General features: G+C 55.1%; 1 protein-coding gene across 8 annotated transcripts in view; it reads right to left on the bottom strand.

Moving 5' to 3' along the window:
- Positions 1–1,026: 1,026 nt before the first annotated feature.
- The window catches only part of MYH14 (myosin heavy chain 14), a 91,804-nt gene continuing 73,229 nt past the window's right edge, over positions 1,027–19,601 (bottom strand). For all 8 annotated transcript variants that reach the window (XM_045581646.1, XM_036437648.2, XM_036437647.2 and 5 more), the window contains 16 exons: positions 19,103–19,315; positions 18,391–18,535; positions 16,954–17,160; positions 15,150–15,254; positions 14,903–15,055; positions 14,243–14,491; positions 13,290–13,502; positions 11,244–11,456; positions 10,136–10,297; positions 8,927–9,055; positions 7,895–7,983; positions 7,684–7,807; positions 5,252–5,460; positions 4,399–4,507; positions 2,275–2,447; positions 1,027–1,750 (listed from right to left, as the gene is read on the bottom strand). In XM_045581646.1, the coding sequence (XP_045437602.1) occupies positions 1,597–1,750; positions 2,275–2,447; positions 4,399–4,507; positions 5,252–5,460; positions 7,684–7,807; positions 7,895–7,983; positions 8,927–9,055; positions 10,136–10,297; positions 11,244–11,456; positions 13,290–13,502; positions 14,243–14,491; positions 14,903–15,055; positions 15,150–15,254; positions 16,954–17,160; positions 18,391–18,535; positions 19,103–19,315 (2,647 nt within the window). In that variant the 3' untranslated portion in view covers positions 1,027–1,596. The remainder of the gene's footprint in view (positions 1,751–2,274; positions 2,448–4,398; positions 4,508–5,251; positions 5,461–7,683; positions 7,808–7,894; positions 7,984–8,926; positions 9,056–10,135; positions 10,298–11,243; positions 11,457–13,289; positions 13,503–14,242; positions 14,492–14,902; positions 15,056–15,149; positions 15,255–16,953; positions 17,161–18,390; positions 18,536–19,102; positions 19,316–19,601) is intronic.

Genomic DNA, 19,601 nt, shown 5'->3' with positions numbered 1-19,601 from the left:
ACGAAGACAGTCTGCCTGGGTTCAACTTCGTGGCTTGGGCAAGTCTCGACCTCTCTGGGCTTCTGCCACTCTAAAAGGCCAGGAGGGACCGTGGCCGGTTTGGCTCAGTGGTTAGAGCAGTGGCCTGAGGACTGAAGGGTCCCAGGTTCCATTCCGTTCAAGGGCTTCTGCCTGCGTTGTGGGCTTGATTCCCCAGTGGGGGGCATGCAAGAGGCAGCCGATCCATGAGTCTCTCATCATTGATCTTTATGTCTCTCCCTCTTCTTTCCTCTCTGAGATCGGTAAAAATATGTTTAGCCCTAACCGGTGTGGCTCAGTGAATAGAGCTTCGGCCTGCGGACTGAAGGGTCCCAGGTTCGATTCCCATCAAGGGCATGTACCTTGGTTGCGGGCACATCCCTAGTAGGAGGTGTGCAAGAGGCAGCTGATGGATGTTTCTCTCTCATCGATGTTTCTAGCTCTATCCTTCTCCCTTCCTCTCTGTAAAAATCAATAAAATATATTTAAAATTTTTTAATGTTTTTTAAAAAAATAAAAGGCCAGGACAGCATGATCTAGTCATTCAGCAAATATATTATGAAAGCCAACTGGGTGCCAGGCACTGTCCAAGGTGCTGGGAAGCAATGAGATCTTCGCCTCTAGATGTGCTGGGAATTGAGGCAAACGTCTTGTGTTCAGCACAGCTAAATAGACAGCCACGGCCTCGGCCACGGCCTGGGCCTCCATTGTTTTGCAAAGACTAGGCGGCCAGCCAGAGGCCAGAGCACAGCAAGCACCCCACTGCCACTCCTGGTTTAGAGCCGCAGCCGCCTCCTCTGGATAATGGACGCAATGCTTTGAAGGGAGGCGGGGATGTGGGCGTGGGGTGACGTCAGGTACCAGGAGGTCCCCCAACACCGACCAGCTGTGATCAGAATCAGCAGGCTGCCCACCTGCAGCCCCAGCAGGTGCAAGAAGCCAGTGCCCGCCTGGACCCACCAGAGACCCCCCCTCCCCCCCGCAGAAACACACACCACCCCGCGGGGGCCAGTTGGGGCTGGAGTTTATTTCCACCAGAGCTGGAGGCCGGAAAGTCAGGGTGACCCCTCCAGCCCCCACGGGGACTCTAACCAGACTGTGATCACACGAGAGCGACAGAAGGGAGGGGGTGAGACAGGCCCCCTGATCCTGCTCCTCTGCAGGAATTAAAGGCTGAGAGACAGGGGGCCGGGCCGGGGGGGTCGGGGGCGGGGGGAGAAGAGGAGGCCATGGCCAGCCCTGCCTGAGGAGGGCAGGGAGGGGGAAGGCACGCTCACTTCCTAATAAAGACCATCAACATCTGAAGTAAGTATGGGAGCTGTATGGGTCCACAGCGTTCGAACGACACCCGAATTTCCACTCCAGTGAGAGAGCCCCAGTCCTTGCCTCCTGCTCCCCACCTGGGCTCTTTGGTGTTCTGCGTTTGTGGAGGCCTCAGGGGGCCCTCTGGGGTGGGGCTGATGAGTGGGTGGTGCCAGCAGGGGGCACCATTTCCAAAGTGCAAGAAGCCACAGGGTGGGTTCGGGGGACCCTCCAGGGCCAGGGAGGGAGGGGCTGGTGGCTCGGAGCGGGGAGGGGTCACTGGGGCTGCACTTCCTGGGGCCCGTCGGACTCCTGGGGCTGCGGGCCAGAACCTGGCTCTGCCACCTCAGCCTCCTCGTCCGAGGCCACGCCCTCCTCCAAGCGGAACACCTGGCGCACAGTGCGGGTGGTGAAGGTGAGGGGCGCGCGTCTGTGGGCGAAGGGAGAGACAGGCAGACAGGTTACAATTAGGGGTGTCGAACTCAATCAGAGAAGGGGCCAAAATCTAAAATCCAGCCTAAATCGCGGGCCGAATGGTTTACTGAACAGTCATAAACTGTCATTGTGATGGGAATGCAGCGGAGTGCAGTGATGACAGCGCGGTGCGGGCCACATTACAAGGCCTGGCGGGACGGATTTGGCCCGCGGGCCTTGTGTTTGACACATGTGGGTTACATGAAGGGAGCAGAGGAAAAGTGAGCGATAGGAGAGAGACATAATACAATGAGGGGAGAGATGAGATGGGGAGGGATGGAGAGAGATGGGCAGAGGGCAAGGGTGGGTGCAGAGAGAAAGGGGGGAATCCAGGGACAGAGAGGTGAGGACAGAGGGACTGAGAATGATGGGGACAGAAGACAAAAGAGAAAAGAGAGTAATGGGAGGGCCAGAAATGGGGGACAGAGAGGGGGGACAGGTGTTTATGGGGTGAGGGGGTGTGTGTGCAGGTGGCCATACCGGAGCCGGTTCCTCAGCGTGGTCACCTCGCGGTTCATGGACTCGGCAGACTCTGTGACGTCCTCCAGCTCCCGCTGCAGCCTTCGCCGGCCGGCCTGAGCCCGGGATGCCTCTTCCTCAGCCTCCTCCAGCTGCCGCTTCAGCTGCTTCACCCGAAGGTTCCCCTTCTCCAGCTTGGCGGGAGCAAGGAGGCCAGGTCATGTCTCTGGGTGTCGTCCTTGTCCTCAGCCCTAAGTCTTCTCACTCTATCTGTCCCACCAACCAATTCTCTGGAGCCACACTGGTAACCTTTTTGCTCCGAATCCACCAAGCTTATTTCCACACCCCAAGGCCCTTTCACCTGGCGTTCGCTCTGCCTGCCTCTTCCTCAAGCTTCAGGTATCAATTCAAATGACACCTCCTAGGAGAGGATTTCTCAATCCTCTGTGTCTCCCTTGTTCTTCATTCTTTTTTCTATATAGCCTTTGTCACAATCTATAATTATCTTCGCTTGTTTATTGGTTTCTTGTGTATTTCTTTTTCTATTCTGAAAATGTGAGTTCTGTGAGGGCAGGGACCTTCTCTGTCTCATTCACAGCCATATCTCCAATGCCCAGCATATATTGGATACAAAATAATTGCAGAATGAATGGTGAATACAGCTGAGCTTTTAAGGGCGCAGTGATACCATATAGAGCAGCGGTCGCCAACCTTTCGGACCTCATGAACCTCCAGTGGTGCGCGAACCACCAGCTGGCAACTGCTGCTCCAAAGGTTTCCCTTTAAACCAATAGTTGCCAATCTTTCAGACCTCTGGGGCCACTGGTTGGCGACTGCTGTATAGAGTCTGACACCTGGAATCTGATCCAGGATCTGTCTTTACTGACTGTGACTTTGATGCAAATTATATATCCCCTTTAAAAGTTGGGATAACTTTTAAAGGGGATATATTCACCTGGGAAATCAGACTAATGAGAGAACACAAGCATGTATTTTTTTAAAAAGTGGAATTTAAGTAGTGGTTATGAAGACCTGGGGGGGAGGGTAAGGGCTGAGAAGAGGAAGAAAGGGGAATATAGGAGATATCTGTAATACTATCAATAATTTAAAAAATACATAAAAAATAAAGCAAAATAAATAAAAATAAAAAAAATAAAGCAAGTGGTTCAGTGGTTGAGCGTCGGCTCATGAACCTCTTGGTTACTGGTTTGATTACCAGTCAGGGCACATGCCTTGGTTGTGGGCTGGATCCCCAGTGGAGGGAGTGCAGGAGATAGCTGATTGATGATTCTCTCTCATCAATGCTTCTAGCTCTCCCCCTCTCTCCCTTCCTCTCTCTAAAATCAATAAAAACATCTTTTTAAAAAAGAACTTAAAGAGAAAAAGCAGGCAGCACAGAGCGTGGGACTCAGTAACTGCTCAGTAATTAAGAGCACAGGCTCTGCGGCCACGGTGCTGGGGATGTGAACCCTCACTCAAGCTCTTTCAAGCAAAACATTTCCGAGCAAGCTGTTTCACCTTCCTGTGCCTCTGTTTCCTCATATGACACAAGGGGAATAACTATACCACCACAGTGTTCTCATAAGAAATAAGTGGACTCCTCGTATGGGTTTAGCAGAGTGCCCAGCTCATCGAAATAAATAGTATGTGTTGCCGAAACCGGCTTGGCTCAGTGGATAGAGCGTCGGCCTGCAGACTGAAAGGTCCCAGGTTCGATTCCGGTCAAGGGCATGTACCTTGGTTGCGGGCACATCCCCAGTAGGGGGTGTGCAAGAGGCAGCTGATCGATGATTCTCTCTCATCGATGTTTCTAATTCTCTATCCCTCTCTCTTTCTCTCTGTAAAAAAATCAATAAAAAAGTATTTAAAAAATAAACAAATAAACAGTATGTGTTGTTTTAGCCCTGGCCTAGCCTCTCCTTGGCTGTCTCAGCTCCCAGAATGCTCAGCCCTCCTAGGTTCAACATTTGTGGGTCACAAAGTCACTGACTCCAGCTCTGTGCGATGGCACCACGCCCCGGGTGGTGTCTGCGTTAGTTCCAGGCCGGCAGCACCCACACTTGGCCTCCTGTGACGGGAACCCGCTGCTATTTCCCTGTGGGCGGTCCCCACCCCCACCGCTCCCGCGTGAGGTCAGCCGCTCACCTGGTCCCTGAGCTGGTCGGCCACCCTCCGCTCCTCCTCCACCTGCAACACCACCTCTTTAAGCCGCTTCTCGGCTCTGCGCACCAGCTTGCCGGAGAGGATGCGCTCCCTGGAGAGAGGCGGGAAGGGGACAGTCAGGAGAGAGCCCCGTTTCCAGTCTAGTGCCCAGCAAGCCTTCAACCCTTTCCCTCACTCTTGGAACCTTGCATCTGCCACGTGAGCAATCCTGGGCCAGCCTAGTTGTCCCAGGTGAGACCTTAGACATAGGAGAGCTAGCCAAGATCAGCAAACCTATCTAGCTACCCTCAGGTGAGCAAAAGTGCATGAGTGAGACCTCGTAGGCTCAGAACAGTTGACCCTACCAGCCCGTCCAAGGACTCATGAGCAAGAATAAATGGTGGTGGTTGTCATTGTTTAATGGGCAAAAGACTTAAACAGGCATTTATTTCACAAAAGAGGCTATCCAAAATGCCAGCAAGCAAATGAAAATGTGTTCCATCTTATTATGCGTGTGGCAAATGCTAATTTTTAATTAGATTTCTTGGGGGTGACACTGGTTAATAAAAATTATTTGGTTTTCAGGGGAAATGGCTGTTGTTTTAAGCCACTAAGTTTGAGGATATTTGTTACGCAGCTGTAGCTACCTGCTACATTACTGCTGAAATCATACATGTATTGGAAGTACAGGTTCCTGCAGCTCAAAGCCTCTTAAATGATACAGGAAGTCGGCAGCCATTAGCATTAGGATGCCTTTGAGAGGTTTCAAACCAGGTGTTTGTAATACAACTCCCCTTCATCTCACTGACCAGAACGTGGGGGTCGCCCCCCAGCCATGCCCGCCTCTCCCGCCTACCTGTTTTCCTGCTCCAGCTGCTCCTCGGTCTGGGCCAGCTTGGACTCGAGGGCGGCGATGGTCATCTTCTGGCGGGCCCGGGCCCCCGCGTCCTCCTCGCCCAGGCGCTCCCGCAGCTCCTGGATCTGGCGCTCCAGCTGCTGCCGCCCGCTCTCCGCCTTGGCCGAGAAGCTGCGCTCAGCGGACAGCTCTGTGGTCAGCGATTCCACCTGGTGGGGGGAGGGGAAGGCTGTCACGGCGGAGGCTCAGAGGAGAGGGGGTGGTCCAGGCTCCTTCCACAACGAGGTGGGTGGATGATTGTCACGTGCAGAGCACGAAGCTGACACACACACACTAAGGACTCAACACACGCAAACGTGTGTCTTTCCGGATCCACCTATCAGCCAACAGCATTACCTTTTGGATAGATTGGTGCTATTTTAGAAACAAAAATATTATTGCTTGATTTTAGAGAGAGAGGGAATGGGAGCGAGAGAAAACAGCAATTTGTATTTCCACTCATTTATGCATTCACTGGTTGCTTCTGGTAAGTGCCCTGACCGGGCATCGAACCACAACCTTGGCGTAGCAGGACGATGCTCTAACCCAGTGTTTCCCAACCTTCTCTCATGATGAGAACCACCTGGTGGAGTTGTTAAAATACGGATTCCTGGATCCCAACTAAGAAGTGACAAACTAGAATTTTTGGGAACATATAGGTAAAATTGTATAATTAACTAGTGCTCTAAGCTTAAAGCATTAGTTAAATATACAGTTTTACCTATATGTTTACATATTCAATTAAATATATACTAGTTAAATATATAATTTTACCTATACTATGTTCCCAAAAATTCTAGTTTAGCACTTCTTAGTTGGGATTCAGGAATCTGTAGTTTAACAACTCCACCAGGTGGTTCTCATCATGAGAGAAGTTTGGGAAACACTGACTGAACCAACCAAAACCAGGACAGGTTTTTGCTATTTTGATAAGCCCACAAGACTATCACAAACTTGCTTAAATGCTATAAATTCTACCTCTGACCGTGAATGAGCCTATTCCAAGAATTATCACACTTTTTTTTTTGCAACAGGATCATCTGGGAAACTTATGAAAAAAAAAACCAAAACTGAAAATGTGTCCAGAGACTGTGACACAGCAGGTCTGAGTGGCCTCCATGGATGAGCTTTTTTTTCCTTTTTTTTTCTTCTTTTTTTTTAAAGGGGAAGTGGCTACTTAAAAACAAAATGTTTTAATTAATTGATTGAGAGAGGAAGAAAGGTAGAAACATCCATGATGAGAGAGAATCACTGATCAGCTGCCTCCTGCATGCCCCCCACTGCTCCACATCGGGGGTCGAACCTGCCACCTGGGCATGTTCCCTGACCGGAACAGAGTCCGGAACCCTTCCGTCCGCATGGCCGACGCTCTATCCAGGAGCCAGACCAGCTGGGCCTAGACCACAATTTAGATAGTGGGGGTGCTCAATGCTGCTAGATTGATTATTGTTTCTTGGCCTTTTGGATGGACAGAGGATGGGTCTACATAAAATAACTCATACACACAAGAGTGAACACATCCAAGTCCAATTCAGGATTACTGGTTCCTTTCTCTCTCTCTCTCTCTCTTCTTTTATTATTATTTTTTAAAAATTTTTTACAGAGAGGAAGAGAGAGTTAGAAACATCGATGAGAGAGAATCACCAATCAGCTGCCCCCTGCACACCCCCCACTGGGGACGTGCCCGCAACCAAGGCACATGCCCCCGACCGGAATTGGGACCCTTCAGTCCGCAGGCCAATGCTCTATCCACTGAGCCACACCGGTTTTGGCCTTCCTTCCTTCCTTCCTTCTTTCCTTCCTTCCTTCCTTCCTTTCCTTCCTTCCTTCCTCTTTTCTCTCTCTCCTTTTTCTCTTTCTCCCCTCCTTCCCTCCCTCCCTCCCTCCCTCCCTCCCTTCCTCTTAGGGTAAGGTGACCAGACATCCTGCTTTTGGCGATTTTTAACAATTTGTTAAAATTGTTAAAAATCGGGACAAATTGTTAAAAATCGGGACTGTCCTGCCAAAAGTGGGACATCTGGTCACCTTATCTTAGGGATACTGGTGATAGGGCAACCAAGGGATGCATAAATAAAGTAACAAGTCCATGGTCTCTTGTTCTCTCTCTCTCTCCCTCTCTCTCCTTGTGACTCTTGCAGAGACCAATTCCCATGACCTCCTCCCTGGACCCAGGATACTGGATTGCCGCACATGCCACCTGTAACGTGACAGTGTCATTCATCTCCGGGCTCAGCCCTGGGGAGGCCTCAGAAATGCAAATGAATGAAAACATCACCACCTCCCTTCCCTGAGAACTCCTATTCACCCTGCAAAACCCAACCCGAGCGTTCCCTTTCCTATGCCCGTTGGAGGAGGCCTGAGGCTCGGTCCGGTCGGCGGGCGGGCGTGCTCACCTGCAGCAGCAGCTTGCGGTAGCGGTCACCCAGCAGCTCCGCGTTGCTCTGCTCCTCCTCCAGCTCCTCCTCCAGCTGCCCCAGGCGCCCCTCCAGCTGCCGCTTCTCGTCCAGGATGGCTGCCCTAGAACACAACAGGCCAGGCGGGTGAGAGGGCGGGACGGCCAGAGGGGGCCCCGCGCCCCACGTCCCGTTCCCGGGGGCCACTCACTTGCTAAGGCTGCCGTTGGCCACCTCGTCTGCCATCTCGTCCCGTTCCTGCTGGGCCTGCCGCCGGGCGCGGTCGGAAGCCGCCAGTTCCTGCGATGACCGGGGAGGGGTGGTCAGCGGGGTTGAGGGGGGACCCCACCTGGGCACCAGCCTCGCTGCCTCTCACGCCTCAAGTCCCGTGGCCTTTTTTCATGGCACATGAACGTGGGGGACTTTGGTGTGAGCTGCAATCCACGCACAGAATTCTCCGGGCCCCTGACCGCTGTCCATCTCTTGCTGTCTGGCCCCCGGCCCCTCACCCTCATCACCTCCTCACTGAGCTCAAGCGTCTCTTTCAAACCTGCCCACCCCGCCTCCAGGTTCCCCCTTCCACCCACAGCCATGCCCCTCCTGCCCTTCCTCTCTGCCTGGCTCCTTCCTCCGGGTCCCCAGAGCCGGGCTCAGGGCTCATCCTCTCTCCCCACCTCCCCGCCGCCAGCCCCTCTCACTCCTGTTCATTCGCCCGAAGGTAAGGTGACCAGACGTCCCGAGTTTTGACAATTTGTCCTGCGTCCCGAAACGCCGCGGGACGCAGGACAAATTGTTAAAAATCAGGAGAAAAATCAGGACATTTAAAAAAATTTATATTTTATTGATTTTTTTACAGAGAGGAAGAGAGAAGGATAGAGAGTTAGAAACATCGATGAGAGTCATCGATCAGCTGCCTCTTGCACACCCCCTACTGGGGATGTGCCCGCAACCAAGGTACATGCCCCTGACCAGAATCGAACCCGGGACCCTTCAGTCCGCAGGCAGACACTCTATTGGGACTTTTTTAAAATGCCGTGGGACGCGGGACAAATCGTTAAAAAGCGGGACGTCTAGTCACCCTACCCTAAAGGCCCCAGACCAGGCCGCCACCCTCATGCTCAGAACCCTCCCCAGGGCTCCCCAACACCCCCAGGCCCAGTGCAGTTGGTACCACCCCCCACTTCCCACCTTAGCCCACCCTCACGCCCACTTCATACCCCAGACCCCGTCCATCCGGCCTCACCTCCTGCAGCCGGAGCACCTCCGCCTCCAGCCCTCTGAGGCGCTTGTCGCTCTCCCGGTTGACGGCAAAGATGTCATCGCGGGCGGTGCGTGTCTCCTCCACCTCCCGCCACAGCTCCTTCATCTGGGCCTGCGCAGGACAGAGGGCAGGTCTGTCCCTGGCCAGGGTGGCAAGTGGCGGGGCCGGGACTTGAACCCAGGCCATGCGGTGTTGGGGCTTACACTTCCAGCTGCTTTGCTACATGGTTACATGGCTTTGAGGGTTTTCTCTTCAAGGATGCTTAAAACAGAGGGAAATTCAACACAGCCCGGCCGGTGTGGCTCAGTGTTGGGTTGACTGATGAACCAGGAGGTCACGGTTCAATTCCCGGTCAGGGCACATGCCCGGGGTGTAGGCTCAGTCCCCAGTGGGAGGAGTGCAGGAGGCGGCCCATCGATGATTCTCTCTCATCCCTGATGTGTCTATCCCTCTCTCCATCTCCCTTCTCTCAGAAATCAATAAAATATATATATATTTTTAGATGTCTCAGATTAAAATTAGGCGGATTAAATTTTTTTAAAGAATGAAATATAGACTTGGCTTTTTAGAGCAGTTTTAAGTTCAGGGCAGAAGGCACGGAGGTATTCCCCAGACCTCTGCCCCAGGCACCGCCCCCCCATCATTGACACCCCCCCAGAGCGGGACATTGCCACAACCGATGAACCCACCTTGATACATCATTATAAAAAAACAAATTGCCCCCTAAACAACCAAATATAACTTTCCCAATGTTATTCCCATTTCAGAAATTAAATGGGTGAATTGGACTTTAAAATTAAGCATTTTTGAACAAAAACTGTGCACCTATGGATGAGGACAATGGGGGACGGGGAAAGGTCAGAGGGTGGGGTGGGAACCTGGTGGAGGGGAGCAATTGAGGGGGGGAAGAGGATCACATTTGTAATAACCTGAACAATAAAGATTTATTTTTTTAAAAAAAATTAAGCATTTTAAATAAAGGCAATAAAAATATGAAAAAACCAAGTGAGCCTTCGGGGCATGGATGTTTGTAAGGCCGGTGGGGGTGGGTAAGCTGGGTGCTGCTGGTGGGGTGAGGGAGGGGTCCAAGCTGGTCTCGCAGGAGCGGAGGTGGAGCCATCCGTCCCGGGCTTTGGCCCCGCCCTCGTCAGTTTAGGCCCCGCCCTCGCCGGTCTAGACCCCGCCCCTCACCTGCATCCGGCGCAGCTGCTTCACCGCTTCCTCCTTGCCCTGCCCCGCGGCCGAGGTCTGCGCCTTCAGCTCCTCCAGCTCCGCCTCCAGCTTCTTGCGCGCGGCCACCGCCAGGGCGCGCTGCTTGCGCTCCTCATCCCGCTCCACCTCTGCATCCCGCAGCTGGGGGTGGGGGCGCGAGGGAGGGGCTCAGGGCACGGGAGGCCCAGGCTCCCTCTACATGCCAGTGACATAGACGTGCAGCCCCTAGCTCCTGCCCAGGCCTGCAGCCCTCTTCCTCCTGCCCCTGCCTCTCCCACCCAAGTCCTCCCCTCTGCGCCCATCCCTTCCTCCCGCCCCGTCCTGCAGGGCTCCAGAGGGTGTCTCTGCACTCGAGGTTGACCCTGCCCCTTCCCCTCATGAGCTCCCCAGTGCCCTGGGAGCCCAGTGCCCTGGATCAGGGGAGATAAAAAATACCCAGAGAGCCCGGCAGATGAGCATGATCCAGGAACCAAGCCACTGGTTTGATTCCCAGTTATTGCAGCTCAATCCCCAGCAGGGGCGTGCAGGAGGCAGCTGATCTGTGATTCTCTCTCATCATGGATGTTTCTATCTCTTTCTCCTTCTCCTTTCCCCTCTGAAACCGATAAAAAAAATATATATATGTCCCAGTCTCCAATTCTCCCAGCTCCAGTTTCTCCCACTCCAGTCTACTGCCCACGTGGCTCCGAGGGGTCTTTCTGACACTCAGAGCTGCCCCGCTCCCATGCTCAGTGCTCAGCACCTAGTAGAGACCCTGGGCCAGGGGGCTGCCAGACCACAGGACTGAAGAGCGATGAATGAATGGTGTGGGGTGAATGGGCGGGACCCAGGAGGAAGCAGGTGGAAGAGGAAGTGAAGGAGGGCGTGAGGGTGTGGGTGAAGGGGCGTGGATGTGTGGGAGGGGAGGGTGGGTGCTGCGGGCTAGGGCTGTGGTGGGCAGTGAGTTGGTGAGCTAGCAGATGGGACTTGGGTAGAAACACTAGAGGGCGGGTGGGTAGGGGGGAGGGTGGAACTTCCAGCCTCTCGCCCCCTGTCAGCCCCGAGGCACAGCCAGCTGGGTGGCACCGGCCGCTCCCCCCGCGGGCACCTGCTTGGCCAGCTGCCGCCGCCTCTCCTCGCCGGCCTCGTCCCGGCCCTGCAGGTCGCGCTCGTGCTGGGCCTTGAGAGCCTGCACCGTCACTTCCAGGCGCAGCTTGGCGTCCTCGGCGGCCGTCAGCTCGTCCTCCAGCTCCGTCACCTGCGTCCGCAGGTCGCTGGCCGCCTGCTCCGCCGCCCGGCGGGCTCGCTCCAGCTCGTGTACCTGGTGGGGAGGGAGAGTGGGCATGGGGCACCGAGACCCTGGGGGAGTGAGGGGACCCCAAACCCATGTGCCCGTCCTAGTTCGTTCATTCATCCACTCCTCCAGCATCTCCTGGGTACCGACTTCCGAGGTCTCATTCTGAGCCATTCAAAACCATTTTAGGGCTCCAAACGGTTTGGTTCAGTGGATAGAGTGTTGGCCTGTGGACTCAAGGGTCCCAGGTTCGATTCCGGTCAAGGGCATGTACCTTGGTTGCGGGCACATCCCCAGTAGGGGGTGTGCAGGAGGCAGCTGATCCATGTTTCTCTCTCATCGCTGTTTCTAACTCTCTATCCCTCTCCCTTCCTCTCTGTGAAAAATCAATAAAATCTATTTAAAAAAATTTTTTTTGGAAGAGCCTAAGTATAATCATTCTATTATCTGAAAGCTCTCGAGAGTCCAATTCAAGTGTCTGTCAGGTCAGCTGCCTCTCCCTCATGGAGGATTATTTTCTCACGGGATTGTGAGTTCATTTCACTGGGACTTCATCTTCGGGAATCTTGTGTGGAAATGGGGTGAAGGTGCGTAACTTCAGACTCCCCAGGACATCTCAGCTTTGGGGGAGGTTGGGGGGGGCTCTCAGACCTTTCCTGGAAGCGTAAATTATTAAAACAAACAAACAAATACACTGTGAAGCAGATCTGGGCTTGTGGATTCTTAGAGACCCACCCTCTCCCGCCCCATCTCTCTCTGTCACCTTCTCAGAGAAGTGGCCCTTGACCTGTCAGGCCTCCCTGTTACCCACTCTCCTGGCGCTGAGCCCCTCTCCAACTCAACCCTCATCACGTGGTCATCAAACACGTGCTTCACTGTCCTTTTGCGACACCCACCTCCCCAGCTGCACTGTGGTTCTGCGGGCAGAGGCTCCGTCTGGTGTGACCACCGCTCAATGCCCCCCCGGACACGTGTCAGTGACCGTGCCTGCGTTTAGCCCTCAGACGGGGGCACTGGTCTCCCCTCGTTTGGCACCCGCCCCTCAACTTGGTTTGCATGAGGGAACACACATCGTCACATCCAGGGCACTGCACTCGGCATTTCCCCAAGTTGGAAAACGAGTTGGATTTGGGCTCCAGTCACTGGGGGTGCCGGCCAAGGGTACATTTTGGGTTTGGGGGGTTCGCTCCAGGCCTGGCTGAAAGCTCCATGGTCTGGACGCCAAAGCCCAGGGCTCAACTAAACACACAGTCAGGGCCTCTGTCATCAACTGGGTGGCTCTGTCCCCCGCCTGGCCTGGCCTGGCTGGCGCCGCACACATGTATTTCTTGGAGGAAGTGGACCTTTCAGAGGCTGGGGCACTGGCTGGTGGGGAAGGCCTGTGTGGGCTTCGTGGTGACGAGGTGGGGTCTCCTCACACTGTGTGTGTGTGTGTGTGTGTGTGTGTGTGTGCGCGTGTGCACATACTCATGTCTAGGGAGTGATTCAGAGCCTGTGTGTGTTATAGTAAAACCTCTTCATGTTTTCTGTCTCAGAGTATTCACACACACACACACACACACACGTGTGTAATGAGTGATTTTCATGCTCCATGTGTACATGTAATCATCTGTGCTTAACGGAAGACTCTCCTCACATGCCATGGACACACACATGAACAGGTATGTTTTGTGTGCAGGTCTCACATTTTGTGTGTGAACATGCATCTATATGTATGTGAGCACATGGTTTTGGTTTGCAGCTCTGCTCCTGTTGCGTGCATGGATGAACACATGACACGGATGACCGGGTCTCTTCATGTTCTGCATGTGACAGCACACGCGTGCATGCAGTTGTCCCATGGAGAGGGCCCCCACTCACGCTCTTGCCCACGTCGTCCTTGCTGCTCAGCAGCGCCTCCAGCTCCGCCCGGAGGGCCCGGTTCTGCCGCTCCAGCTCCTCGCGCGCCTCCTGCTCCTCCTCCAGCGCCCGCGTCAGCGACAGGGTCCGGGCCTCACGCTCCCGGCCCTCGGCCTCCACCCGCTCACGCTCCTCCACCGCCCGCAGCACCGCTGCCTTCTCCTCTGCCAGGAGCTTGGGGGTGGAGGGAGACAGGGCGGGGAATAGATTAGCTGAAAGGAGTATACGAGGGGGCAGGGAGTAGCGAGCAGCCAGGGACAGATAGGGACACAGCCTGAAAGGGACTGAGCGGAGATTCCAAACTCCAGGTTGGCTCATCTTAATTAAGGTGACTAGATGTCCCGATTTTTTTTTTTTTTTCTTTTTAACAATTTGGGACTTTTTAAAAATACCGTGGGACATGGGACAAATGGTTAAAAATCGGGACTGTCCTGCCAAAAGCGGGACGTCTGATCACCTTTATCTTAATGCTCTGGGGTTGTGTGATCTTTGTTTCATCTTCAGATTGCCTGATGCTCAATATTGTCCCCATTTCCCAGATGGGCACACTGAGGCTAGAACAGGGAAGCAGCTTCCCCGAGGCCCGCGGAGAGCCAGCAGGAGCAGGGAGATGTGTTGTTCCGTTTACTCCTCACCAGCACCCCTGGTGCCCCTTCAGGACCCACTGGTTTGGGAGGAGAAGGAGGTGCTGCCAATGGGTGTTCCGGGACAAGGAACATCCGCCAGGTTGGATGGGGTCTTATTTTACAGACTCAGAGCGAAGAGGCATCTTGCCTTAGGATTCTCCCCTCCTCCACGCCCCTCCCCACCCGCCCAAGTTCACGGTGGGGCTGTGACATCACATGTTCCTCACGGCCCACAGTGACCATGGGAGGCAGGATCAGGAACGGGGTCCAAGGCGCCGAGGGGCCCACCTGGTCGAACTTGCGCTGCTTCTTCTCCAGCGTGCTGACGAGCTGCCGCTGCTGCTCCAGGCCCATGGTGGCGTCGTCCAGCTCCTGCTGCAGCCGCCGGCGGCCCCGCTCCAGCCGCTCCGCCGCCTCCGTCTTCTCCGTCAGGCGCTGCATCAGGGCCTCAGCCTCACGGGCCGCCCGGCGCCGAGCCTCCTCCCCGGCCTCCAGCGCCCCTGCCTCCTCCTCCTGGCGCCGCCGCCACTCTGAGAGCTGGGGAGAGAGGGTGGTGGCGGTCACGGCTGGGACTGAGGTGTGAGCTGGAAGTGTCCCATTTCCCAGATGAGGAGACTGAGGCCTGAAGAGGGAAATGGCTCACTGCACTGGAGGAGGGATGAGGCTGTGAGGTCTACGACCCTCAGCTTTCCCAGGGGATTAAAATGATTCCTCCTGGGGCCCAGATGGAGAATCAGACCCCGGCTCTGCCCTGGGGAACCCCCAGTCTGATGGAGAGAACTGAGTGTTGTAGCCAGGGTGACGGAGGCTAAGGTATGGGAGCCAGGGGACTCCCACCCGGAAGTCTGGGCTCTGACCGATCGGATAATGGGGTCGTCTGAGCCAGGGAACCAGGGGGAGCAGGTTGGGGGACTCAGTGTCCCCCGGTCTCTCCCCAGGACGTCTCACCTGGACCTGGGCCGCCTGTAGCTCCCGGCCGGCCCGCTCCCTGGCAGCCGCCTCCTCCTCCAGCTGCTCCCGCAGGCCGGCCGCGTCAGCCTCCAAGGCTCGCACCCGGGACCCCAAGGCCAGCTTTGCCCTGGTCTCCTCCTGCAGCAGCTCCTGTGGATGGAGGGGAGCATGGAGGTCAGGTGTGGGCAGAGGGGCGGGAGGGGCTGGGTCCAGGGGCGGGGGCGGGGGAGTGGGGACAGGTTACCTGAGCATCATGCAGCTGGGCCTCCGTGCTGCTCAGCTCCTTGCTCAGCCGGATGGCTCTGGACTCGGCCTCACTCAGGGCCCCGGACACATTCTCGAGTTCAGCCTGTGGAAAAGGAGCACCTTCCAATGTCGGCTTCCACCCAGCCGACCCAGCGGCTCCTCCACCTCCACCCCCTACCACACGGCTGGTGGGAATGTGAATGGCACAGCCCTGCGGAAAACGGTTACACATGGAGTTTCCATATTGCCTAGCAATTCCGCTCCTAGTTGTGGACCCAAGAGAAATGAAAACGTATGTCCAAGCAAAAGCATGTATGGGCATGTTCACAGCAGCATTGGTCACCACATCACAACAGAGAAGGACAGAAGACAGCTCAGATGTCCATCAGCTGGTGAGTGGATAAACAGAACGTGCCCAGGACCTGCACCTTTCGGCTCCCTGGAGTCACACACCAACCCCCAGAGGCAGATGCCACTGTTATTGCCAGTTCACACAAGGAAAGCTGAGGCACAGAGCGGTCAGGAAAGGAGCCTGGGAGCCCACAGCTACAGCTGGTGGAACGGAGATCTGAGCCCAGGCAGAATGGCTCTGCAGCTGTGCTATCCGAGATGGCAGCCAGATGTGGCCATTTAAACGAAAATGACATAAAAGGCAAAGACTCAGGTCCTCGCTTGCACTTGGCCACATGTCAAGTGCTCGCTAGCCAAGCGGAGAGCACAGATACAGAACATTCCCACCACTAGAGAAACTTCTGGATAGTGCTGCCTAGACTTCCGCTATCAGCCAGCAAAATGTACTCTTGGACTTGGTGCCACTGTTACTCTTGCAATGTGCCAAGTGCTTAGCACAGTGGTGGCTGCATAGCATGGTTCCATTTGGGAGAGACCCTCGTGGTCCCACTGTAACAGGCTGTTAACTAGACCCATGACTGTCGGCTAGAAACTACATTTCCCAGCCTTCTTTGCAGTGAGCTGTGGTCATGTGATTATGGTATGACCAATGAAATGCAAGCAAGTGATGGATGCAAATTCTGTCCCTTCCTAAGCTGGAGCACAGGCCCACAACCCAGATTCCACTCCTGAAGATGAGGTCAACGCCCTGGGAAACAGGAAGCAGTGGGTCCCGCCAGCCTCAAATGCTTTCTGGGGTCTCTTTGTTATAGAAGCCTAACCTTTACTCCAATGAATACACACTTTTCATCTGGAGATTAAGAAGAGAGGAGGTTGGGGGTGTGGCAGGGGTCAGAGCTACGGGGTCAGGCAGGCCTGGGTTCGAGTTCTAGCTCTGAATGACTTTAGACAATCAACCTCACCTCCCTGAGCTTCAGTTTCCTCATTCTACATTGGTGCTGTGCAAGGAATGTGGCTTTAAGGGTGAACTCCTATTCATCCTTCAAAACCCTGTCCAAAAGGCCCCTTCTCAGGGAAGTCTTCCTGAATTCCCTCCCATAGATGTGCCTTAGGGGCCTTCGCTTATCATGCAACTCTATTCCATTAAAGCACTCTTTGTCCTGGATTGGGTCTATTCCGTGCCCAAATCTGTCTACCCCCCAGACTGGAAGTTCCTGGGGGCAACGCCAGGGTGTGACTCGTCTCTAACCCCAGGTTGGCCAGGGCTGGTGCTCCATAACCAGTTGCTGAAATCTCCGTGTAGATGGAGAATTCTCACCACCTTTGGGGGAGCCTCTGGCAGTGGGAACAGTATGAGCACGTGAAACACGCAGGATGCTTGGAGCAAACGGAAGCCCCGAGAGAGGAGGCCTCACTCACGGCCCCGGAGCAGAGCCCCGCTGCCCGCTCACCTGGGCTCGCTGCAGCTTCTCGGCGGCCTCTGCGCGGGCCCGCTCCCCGTCGCCCGCGCGGCCCTGCAGCTCCTGCAGCTGGGCCTCCAGGCGGCGCCTCCGCTGCTCGCCCTCCTGGCGCGAGGCCTGCAGGTTACTCAGCTCCGCCCGCAGCTCAGACACCTCGGTCTCCAGAGCCAGCCGGGCCTTGTCCCAGACACCTTTGCCCTGGCAGGGGAGAGAGACGAGCAAAGGGTTACGGTTCCCCCACCAGCCAGGCCCGGCACATTCCTGCCTCAGGGTCTTTGCACTGGCTCTTCCCTCTAGCTGGAACTCACTCCCCCCTGATGCCAGGATGGCTCAACTCTCACCTCCCTCAGTTTAAAAAAAAAAAATATATATATATAATATTTTTATTGATTTCAGAGAGGAAGGGAGAGGGAGAGAGAGAGAAGCATCAATGATGAGCTCAGCTGGTGTGGCTCCGTGGTTGAGCATCGACCTATGAACAAGAAGGTCCCAAGGTCAATTCCCGGTCAAGGGCACATGCCCAGGTTGCGGGCTCAATCCCCAGGGTGGGACTTGCAGGAGTCAGCTGACCCATGGTTCTCTCTCATCACTGATGTTTCTATCTCTCCCCTTCTACCTTCCTCTCTTAAATCAATAAAAATGTATTTTTTTAAAAAAAGAAAATGAGCCGAAACCAGTTTGGCTCAGTGGTAGAGTGTCTGTCGGTCTGCGGACTGAAAGGTCCCGGGTTCGATTCCGGTCAATGGCATGTACCTTGGTTGCGGGTAGGGGGTGTGCAAGAGGCAGCTGGTGGATGTTACTCTCTCAAAGACGTTTCTAGCTCTCTATCTCTCTCCCTTCCTCTCTGTAGAAAATCAATAAAAATGTATTTTTTTAAAAAAAGAAGACGAATGATGAGAGAGATGCATGGATTGGCTGCCTCCTGCAAGCCCCACCCTGGGGATCGAGCCCACAACCTGGGCCTGTGCCCTGACCTCCTGGGTCATAGGTTGACGCTCAACCACTGAGCTACCGTGGCCAGGCACCTCCCTCGGTCCCTGAACTCAGATGTCCCCTCCTCACCCAGTCCCTCCAGGGTGCTATTTAACATCACAAACCGCCCCCCTCGCACCAGATCCCCCTTTCCGGGTCATCATTTTCCCAAAGCACTTAGTACCCCAACAGCTGTTACGGATGTTTATACTGTCTGCTCTCTGCCTCTCCTGCACCCACTGGTTGTCTGTTCACTGCTGGTGCCTAGCACCGTCCCTAGAACACAGTGTGCACTCAGGTAATGCTGAGTGAAGGGGAAGCGAGCGCATGAATGCGTAAGGAAAGAACCCCAGACAGATGGGCCAGCGGTACCTCCTCCAACCCAGCATCCTGCCCTCCCTCCCCAAGGCCCCCGGAACTGCCCTCCCCCCATCCCTCACTCCTGCCCTGATCCACCCTCCGGGCCTGCTCCAGCTGCTCCGCCAGCTCTCCCAGCGCCTGGCCGTGGCGCTGCCTCAGCTCCTGCACTGCCATCTCGTGAACGCGCGTCTCCTCCTCCAGAGCCTTCTTCAACTCCGTCACCTCCTGCTCCCTCTTGGACCTTTGGGGCAGGGGGAGGGGACAGAATTTCAGAACAGAGGAAAGCAAGGACTTTGGGGGAGCCCCTGACAGCTAGTTGGGTTTTTTTTGTTGTTGTTGTTGTTTTTTTAATTCTTTCTCTCCAACGATGAGGAACTCACTCTACATACCTTAAAGATTCTAGATATTGATGCTGTGCAAGGAATGTGGCTTTAAGGGTGAACTCCTATGCATCCTTCAAAACCCTGTTCAAAAAGCCCCTTCTCAGGGAAGTCTTTCTGAACTCCCTCCCATAGATGTGCCTTAGGGGCCTTCACTTATCATGCAACTCTATTCCATTAAAGCTCCCTTTGTCCTGGATTGGGTCTGTTCTGTGCCCAAATCTGCCTCCCCCCAAAAACTGGAAGTTCCTGGGGGCAATGCCTGGGTGTGACTCATCTCTAACCCCAGGTTGGCCAGAGCTGGTGCTCCATAACCAATCGCTGAATTACTGAATCTCTGTGCAGATGGAGAATTCTCACCGAGTCCTTCTCCCGCCCCCCGCCCCACCCGTGCCCAGGCTGTGCCAGCCGCGGGCAGCCCGCCTCACCGGAGCTCCTGCTGGGCATTGGTGGAGTCCAGCGTGTCCTCCAGCTCACCACGCAGGGCCTCCAGCTCCTCGCCCAGGTCCCGCCGCTGCTTCTCCGCCTTGGCCCTGGCCACGCGCTCGGCCTCCAGGTCCTCCTGGGCCTCGGACAGCCCAGCTTGCGCCTCCCGCAGGGATTTGAGCAGCAGGGCCCGGGCCCCGCCCTCTTCCTCCACCCTGGGGGCAGATGAGGACCAGGGAGTTAGCCACAGGAGCAGGCGGGGAGTGGGGAGGGGGTGGGGGGGGGAGCAGGATGACTTCTGGGGGCGAAGAGGCCAGAGGAGGACTTTGGGGTGAACCGTCTTGGGTTCAAATTCCGCTCTGCCCTGGGCATGTGCCTCCAGGACTCGGCCTCAGTTTACTTAGCTGTAAAATGGGGATGACGCTGATAGTAATTTATGAAGCTCCTACCACACGCAAGCTCTTTTGCTCCATGGTCTCGTTCAATGCTTATGACAAATGA

Source organism: Pipistrellus kuhlii, unplaced genomic scaffold (genome assembly GCF_014108245.1).
Source record: "Pipistrellus kuhlii isolate mPipKuh1 unplaced genomic scaffold, mPipKuh1.p scaffold_m20_p_147, whole genome shotgun sequence".
NCBI lineage: Eukaryota > Metazoa > Chordata > Mammalia > Chiroptera > Vespertilionidae > Pipistrellus > Pipistrellus kuhlii.
Note: the sequence above shows the minus strand (reverse complement) of the source record. Positions and strands in the feature narration are given on the sequence as shown.